Raw genomic sequence first — 8,106 nt, 5'->3', positions numbered from 1 at the left:
ATATTAGAAGGAAACACATCTAGGGTAGTTAAGTATCATGGGTCTCTCAGAGCCGATTTTGCTTTGGGACCTTTGTCGTGCCCAGCCCAGAAAATTCACTCCCTCCCCCCCGGGCTAATATTATTGCTTCCAAAGTCTTCTTTCCTCCCACTATTGAGCTAAGGTGGTCGGGGACGTGGGATGGCCGAGTTCTTTTTCGGGGACACGGCAGACCAGGTTGGGGACACGCGCTAGCAGAGTTCAGGTGCTCAGCGGGCAGCGCTGCGCGCTAGGAGTCGACCGAAGTGAATCAACTTCAATTCGCAGGTGAGGCAACAGGGGCCTGACGGAGGATCCAGTTCCAGCTACCCAGATTCCTGACACACTGTGATGTGCCTGAGTGGGTGTCGTCGGCACAGGGACGGGAGCGCGTTTGGGTAAGGGGTTCCGAATTTGGAGTGCGACAGACCTGGTTCCGACAGAGCTCGGCTACGCGGCGGCCGTGAGACCTCGCACGCTCGTCCTCTCGAGCCCCCGGTTTCCTCCTCGCTCGGCCCGCCGCGGCGCGAGGCGTCGACGCGCCGCTCCGCAAGCCTGCGGCCGGACGCCCAGGAAGCCCCGAGGCCGGGATGGGTGCTGCGCCGACGCCCCCTGGCGGCCGGCTCCCCGCCCTCGCCGGCCCGCGCCCAACGCTCGGCTCCTGGACGCCGGCGGCCGGATGCCCTGCGGCCGCACGGTCCTCTGCCTCCTGGCGGCTCTGGCTGCCTGTGGCGCCGTCGCCTTCCTCGGCTACTGTGTGTACTTCGACCGGAAGCGGCGTGGAGACCCCGCGTTCAGGCGCCGCCTGCGGGACAGTGAGTGCGACGGCTGCGGCGGTGGCGCGGCCGGGCGGGCGGCGAGCCGGCCCACTGGGTGAGGGCTTCGCGGGGCGCACGCGGGCGTCGGGATGGCTCCCGAGTGGCACGTGCCCGGTTGTGTTTGCAGAAAGAAGAGCCCAGCACCAGAAGGCTGAGGGACGGGGCGCCCAGGTGAAGTGCTTAGCGACGCCGAGGTGGCGTTATAGTGCGTAACCTCCCCGCCGTGCAGATTCTGGCTCGGCGTCAGGGTCCGAGTCTGGTCCATGAGCGGGCATTTCGGAGCGCCCTTCCGCCTGCCTGCCCGCGCCCGGCTTACATGCGGGCGTAGTTTTTAATCGCTTACGAAAGAAAAGGAAGGAAAGAAGAACCATTTGGGGTTATGACAAAGCTCATCCCGCTCTAAAAAGAGAATTCTTGGGGACAGCAAACATAAAACATAAAAGTCTCCAGATAGACCAGACTGGAGCTGAAGTGACTGGCAGTAGAGTTGATACTTTGGGTCAAGGATTGTCCACTGTACCTACCTTTAAAGACCAGCCCTGGGCTTGGTACCAGTGATGACGCCATCCTGCGATGCTGGTTACCTTCATGAACCAGGCTGACGCAAACCATAGCGTGCTTCTGAACACCACCACCCACTGCCCCGCCAACCGCTCGTCGTGCTCATTGCCAAATCTACAAGCACTGTTAATACCCTAGGCAAGAAAACAAATTGCCACATGCGAAGCTATGTTTGCTGTAGTTAATTACACTAGGACTTCCGCTATGTGTACGTAGAAGCTAGGTCAAATATAGATGAAAGTTACTACAAGCATCTCAACTTAATTTCAATATGCCATGTATTTTTTTAATCACCTAAAATTGTTAACTCCATTTTGAGCTGTTTTAAATATTAAAAAGAACAACTATGTTTATCATACTTTGGATTTAGAGACTGGGTGCAAGATAGTTTTTTTTTTGTTTTTTTAATAAAAATTAAATAATTTTGATCAGTAACCCTATACCTTACATTCATTACTCATGACTAAATATTTCGTGAATCTTTTAGGTATGGGATCCAGCAAAGAATGAAAAATTGCAAGAACTTTTTCTGCAAGAGGTACAAATGGGAGAACTTTGGTTATCCAGAGGTGAGAATATAGACATTTTTTTGTAAGCGGTTACTTTTGATAATATAGGTTCAAAAAATATTTGATTGGTATTTGTATGTCAAAAAACTTAACTAGCTAGCTGTGTTAACTAACTTGCTTTTTAGTTAAAGAGAAACTGCCCCAGCATTTTTGCTTAATTCTACTGTTCATGCCTACCATATTATACTGAGCATTCAGGTTGATGGTGCAGTCTAGGAAATGGGCAGATGGAGAAGCAAAGCCAAATACAGTTAACACATCATTTATCATCAGGTAAAATTCTAAGCAAATGAACTTTCCAAATTACTAAATGTTGTATGAATTAAAATTTTAAAAAGTTTGAACTGTTTTATAAAAATTTTCCTGCATTTTGAAGAGTATTCTTAATAAAATAATTACTATTTTTTTAAGTTCATTTATTTGAAAGAGTGGGGGAGGGACAGAAAGAGAGGGAGACAGAGAATCCCAAGCCGACTCTGTGCTGTCAGCACAGAGCCGGACTTGGGGCTTGATCTCACAAATCCCGAGATCATGACCTGAGCCAAAATCAAGAGTTGGATGCTTAACCAACTAAGCCATCCAGGCACCCCAATAATTACTTAAAAAAATTTTTTTAAAACGTTTATTCATTTCTGAGAGATGGAGAGAGACAGAGCTTGAGTGGGGAGGGGCAGGGAGAGAGGGAGACACAGAATCCAAAGCGGGCCCCAGGCTCTGAGCTGTCGGCACAGAGCCTGATGCGGGGCTCAGACCCACAGACCATGAGATCATGACCTGAGCTGAAGTCACATGCCCAACTGAGGCACCCAGGTGCCCTAATAATTACTTATTGTTGATGATAAATCATTGTAAATGACCATTTTTGTATGTTTAATATAGTGATGTATGTAGGGGCTACCTTGGACTTAATGGCCATGAATTGTATTTTGAATTATAATTTATCCCAACCTATTTCCACATAGATTTAAGAAGACTTCACAATATTGTCAGGTAAAATGATGGTAGATGATGTAAGTATTTTATAAATATTGTGTATAGTAATCATGTCTTTGTTCTGGTGCTAAACCCTGGGAAGGAAAGTAATTTGCTTTTAGGCTTCTTACGTAAGGGATGAATGATGTTGCTGGATAAATGAGCATTATACCCATTTATGTATCTTTCTTTCAAGTTTTGCAAATTTCCTCTCATCATAGTGCCTGTACCTATTTTGGCTCTTTTGACTGTCTTTTTTGAAAAAATTTTGTTTTTTACCTGCATTTAAGAGGTAGCATCCTCCAGAATTTATGAAAACAAAGTCAGGATCCTGGACAACAGGTAGCAATACTCATGATTTTTACTTTAATTCCATGGGTTAAAACCATGATAAAGGTTTTGAGAAATGAAAAAAATATTCAGAGTTATTGCATATTAATCATTATAATTTGAAATTTTAATATTCAATGTTAGTCTTTTCTTTTAGGAAGTTTTATAAGTGGGCTAAAAATATCTTAAATATTAATGACAAAATTAATAGTTAGAACTGACTTAAATGATATAAACAGGAGTAATTTTTTTTATTCATTGATTTTTGAGAGAGAGAAAGTGTGACAGGTGAGGGACAGAGAGAGAATCCCAAGCAGGCTCCACACTGTCAACACGGAGCCTGATGTGGGGCTTGAACCCACGAACCGTGAGATCATCATTATCTGAGCCAAAGTCAGACACTTAACTGACTGAGCCACCCAGCTACCCCTAAACAGGAATGGTTTTATACAAGGAAGTAAAGCATAAGTTTTAAGGACCTTCATTTGCACAGGGCTTTTTGAATATTCTGGGAGGAGTCCTACCAATTTTGTATTCATAATTTTATAATCTTTTTATTTCCTTTTTTTCTTTTTTATATTCTTTGTCTTGGGGCACCTGGGTGGCTCAGTCGGTTAAGTGTCCGACTTCGGCTCAAGTCATGATCTCGTGGTCCATGAGTTCAAGCCCCGCGTGGGGCTCTGTGCTGACGGCTCAGAGCCTGGAGCCGGTTTCAGATTCCGTGTCTCCCTCTCTCTCTGACCCTCTCTGACCGTTCATGCTCTGTCTCTCTCTGTCTCAAAAATAAATAAACGTTAAAAAAATAAAATAAAATTTTATATTCTTTGTCTTAAAAGGGCCCCCCAGGGGTACCTAGCTCCCTCATTCAGTAGAGCATGTGACTCTTGATCTCCGGGTCATGAGTTTGGACCCCACGTTGGGGGTAGAGATTACTTAAAAAAATAAAATCTTTTAAAAGAAAAGCCCCCCCCCCCAATATATAAACTAGGGGCCTCACAAAATATGGATTAATTCCTAGATGTGGATACTGCTTGGACATAGGGGGAAATTAAAATAGAATCTTTGGGTTTTAACATTTTTTGAATTGGGATAGTGTGAATATGGAGAGAAAAGTAGGAATTATAAATTAAAAACAGTTACTTTATGACACATCTTTATTCACTTTATGTTTGAGAGTCTTCATGTCATAGAAGTGAATATGTTACAAATATTGAGATGATTAAAACAAAAATTGCAAGCTTATGTTTTAAAAGTTTTACCTCTTAAGGATAACATATTTCTGTTAAATCCCTAAATTGGTTAGTTATTTAAGGGTTATTTATGTATGTCCCTATTTTACTTCTAATGGAGTTCTCATCTTGGTTGCTTACTTAAAATCCCACCAAACCTCAAACCAATTAAATAAAAATTTCTGGGGTGGGACTCAGGCATCAATATTTTTAAAATGTCCCTAGGTTATTATAATACACTGAGGACCAGCATTCTAATATGATTTTTCACCTAGTTTTCTGTAACCTTTTCCATTTTCTCCACTTTCTTCTGCCACCACCCCCAATTTTCGTTCCTTCGCTGTCAGGTAGTATAGTCCTCATCATGGTTGTGTCCACATAGGACCACAGAGCCAATAATTTTGATTGAAATTTCTGATTAGCTGATTTGAATTTATTGGTTGGTTGACTTAGTTGACCAAATTGGTTTTGTGTCACATTAGCTCTATCAATTTGAGAGGAGGCACTATTATATCTTTTTCTTTAAAAGGTTCAATACGATCAAAGTATTTTGACTTAATGTGTCATGTCTATAAAGCTGTGATTTTATTAATTTAAAAATAAACCTTTCAGTGAAATACTAGTGCAGTATTCCATCTAAGAAATACCTTCTTTAAATGCCTACAAAGTTACTTAAAACCCAGCAATGAAAGTTTCTTAGGTTGAAAATGTAAAATTAGGTGTCTAGACACAAGACCTTTAACTCTTAAAACATGTAATATAGGCAAGGTTTGCTTTGTGTGTCTGAGTTAGGTCATGTTCTTCTGATGGTTTTTCAGTTTAAACTTCATACAAATCTGGCAACATTGTTTTCTGTCATGCACTTTTATCTTCAGATGACCAAGTATTTCAACCAACAAATGGAAAATCATGAAACACCTGAGAGGCAAGCACACTGTGTTCTCAAGGTTCAGAAAATTAGGTTCTATTACTAATTATGGCATTAAATAGTTCTGAAACTTTAAATCATTTCACTGATCTTTGCCTCAGTTTCTTAGAACGAAGTAGTGAGACTGTTTCCATGTTTTCACTCAAACAAATTCTATGATTGGGGTGCCTGGGTGGCTTAGTTGGTTAAGCATCCGACTCTTGATTTTAGCTCAGGTCATGATCCCATGATTCATGAGTTTGAGCCCCGTATCAGGCTTGGCGCTACTCAGAGTCTGCTTAGGATTCTCTCTCTCCCTCTCCTCCCCCACTCTCTCTCAAACATTAACAAAAAATTCTATGATTAACTTCCACATTACACAACTTTTCATTCTTATTTTACAGCCAGTCATCCTAAAACTCATTTTAAAACTACTTAGAAGTCAAAGTTCATAAATCTCTTTTCTTCCCCTATATATGTAATTCATGTTACCCTAAACCCTGTTTTAAACTCATTGATAATAGGATTTGTTTTTGAATTCTTATTTAGCCAGAACATCAGGTGTTTCATTTATATTTCATCAGTCACACATGTAGAGTTAAAGATAACCTATCTTCTATCAGTAACAGCGGACCACAACATTTAAAAAATACTCAACACCCCTTTCTTGCAAACCCACATTGCAGAACATGCAAAGTAAGAATGCACTTTTTTTTAAATATTATTTTTGAGAGTGAGTGTGAACGGGGCAGAGGCAGAGAGGGGGACAGAGAATCCAACGTGGCTATGCACTGTCAGCACAGGGCCTGACACAGGGCTCCAACTCGCGAACCATAAGATCATGACTTCAGCCAAAGTCAGCCACTTAACTGAGCCACCCAGACACTCCCAAGAGTGCACTTTTTAATAGTAATTTGGATCATAAGAGTATTCATCTTGCAGCTTGATCACAGTGAATCAAAAATTTTTAAATGTTTATTTTTTTTGAGAGAGAGCGTGAGCAGGGGAGGGAGAGAGGAGACACAAAATCCAAAGCAGACTCATCTCTGAACTGTCAGCATAGAGCCTGACGCAGGGCTCAAACCCACAAACTGTGAGATCATGACCTGAATCAAAGTCAATGCTTAAGCGACTGAGCCACCCAGGCCCCTCTGATCACAGTGAATCTAATTGGCAGCTCAGCATTTGTCCCATTTATAGTCTTTACTCTTTTTGTTTGAGAGAGCATGAACCAGGGAGAATCAGAAAGAGTGGGAGAAGGGGAGAGAAAGAAAGACGGAAAGAGAATCCCAAGCAGGCTTGTTTATATAGTCTGTAGTTTGATATGCTTTTTTCATTTTAATACTTGGTGTTTTCTTGGTAATTTGTGGAAGGTATATTTTGAAGAACGTTAAAATTTTGCTTTAAACCTTATCAATGTGTTTTAGGAGACCTTCGATTGGGGGTTGAACATCTCAGCAATGCCCTTTTAGTGTGTGGACAACCAGAGGAACTTCTGAAGGTTTTCAAACACACACTCCCTCCTAAGGTATTTGAGATGCTGTTGCACAAAATTCCCCTTATTTGCCAGGTGAGCACGTACTTAATTGTCTTTGCTAAATTAACCATGTTAGGTTTGATTACATAAAAATAGCAGTTTGTGTGTGGATGGCCCAGGGTTTTAAATGAGTAAAATCTCTGAATTTTTGGTTGCTTTCTAGCCTTATGAGGGAAACAAGCATATTCTTTCATGTTTCTTTAACTATAATGAATTGTTTATTTTGTTGAGTCTCCTAGATGTTTCAACATTAAAGATAGCATTAATATTTTGTTTTTGTACTTTCAAAGACACAACAATTAGTGACTGCAATGTCAACAGAAGCCTGTAAAATAAATGGTATTGTTAGTTACATGATGTAATAGCTTCAAAATTAGGTGTAATATAGAAAACCTTAGTTTATCAAAGCAGAATACTTCTGGCTTCAAATAATATGACAAAACAGAAACCACTTTGATAATGTAAACATATAGGCTAATTATAATTAGTACTCTCTTAAGTGCAAGTTTAGATTGGTATCAAATGAAATCCATTCATAAGTCCATTTATTAGTAGGTATTAGTCTATGTACATTTTCCAAACTGCTTGGTATCCTTATGCATCAACTAGAATTTTCCTGCAGATGTTTGGATTTGTTTTAGGATTCCTTTAGCTCTAAGACACTACTATAACTTCGGTTCACTTTTTATTGCATTGATCACATGACATAGCTGAGAATACATTGTATATTGTTAGACTCTCAGCATTTGGACAAAACACAAAACACAGTCTTCACTAGAGCATAACAGTCAACTCTTAAACATTCCCAAGGTAATCTCAGATGGGATGTTTCCTGAAGATATACGAAAATATGGCTAGGATAAGAATGTGTAATACCCATCCTGATGCAAGAAGGGAGGCAAGAAAAGGATTGTGCATTGAAATTATTAGCAAGTAACTATTTTATGTATTTACCAGCAATTTGAGACAGACATGAATGAACAGGAATACTTGGAGGATGATCGTGATTGAAAAACATTTCAACGTATCCACAGTCCAGCCAGAATACTATGGTACTATATATAGTATAAACAACTGCTCAGTGATATTTCCATTTATTTTACTTTTAGTAATAAAAAATTTTTTCTATCTCATACATGATTGAACACATTATTTTGCTTTTAAA

At 40.7% G+C, this 8,106-nt stretch overlaps 1 protein-coding gene across 3 annotated transcripts; it reads left to right on the top strand.

Moving 5' to 3' along the window:
- Positions 1-212: 212 nt before the first annotated feature.
- On the top strand, positions 213-8,074 carry TOMM20L (translocase of outer mitochondrial membrane 20 like). 3 transcript variants are annotated; one of them, XM_049612688.1, is made up of 5 exons: positions 604-833; positions 964-1,007; positions 1,885-1,966; positions 6,832-6,974; positions 7,899-8,074. In XM_049612688.1, the coding sequence occupies exons 1-5, from the start codon at positions 698-700 to the stop codon at positions 7,950-7,952; spliced, it is 459 nt and encodes a 152-aa protein (XP_049468645.1). In that variant the 5' UTR covers positions 604-697; the 3' UTR covers positions 7,953-8,074. The 3 variants fall into 3 exon arrangements, with proteins under 3 accessions (XP_049468644.1, XP_049468643.1, XP_049468645.1); XM_049612687.1 differs by lacking the exon at positions 964-1,007 and having other exon boundaries at positions 213-833; XM_049612686.1 differs by having other exon boundaries at positions 213-1,007.
- Positions 8,075-8,106: the final 32 nt, after the last annotated feature.

The sequence above is a fragment of the Panthera uncia genome (assembly GCF_023721935.1).
Source record: "Panthera uncia isolate 11264 chromosome B3 unlocalized genomic scaffold, Puncia_PCG_1.0 HiC_scaffold_1, whole genome shotgun sequence".
Lineage (NCBI taxonomy): Eukaryota > Metazoa > Chordata > Mammalia > Carnivora > Felidae > Panthera > Panthera uncia.
The sequence above is the reverse complement of the archived record's forward strand: the minus strand, read 5'-3'. Positions and strand labels throughout refer to the sequence as shown.

Excerpts from the sequence above, each read along its gene's own strand:
- TOMM20L (XM_049612686.1), top strand. The coding sequence starts at position 609 with ATGGGTGCTGCGCCGACGCCCCCTGGCGGCCGGCTCCCCGCCCTCGCC. Across the intron at positions 1,008-1,884 it reads CTGAGGGACGGGGCGCCCAG|GTATGGGATCCAGCAAAGAA; the intron begins GTGAAGTGCTTA and ends TGAATCTTTTAG. Across the intron at positions 1,967-6,831 it reads AGAACTTTGGTTATCCAGAG|GAGACCTTCGATTGGGGGTT; the intron begins GTGAGAATATAG and ends AATGTGTTTTAG.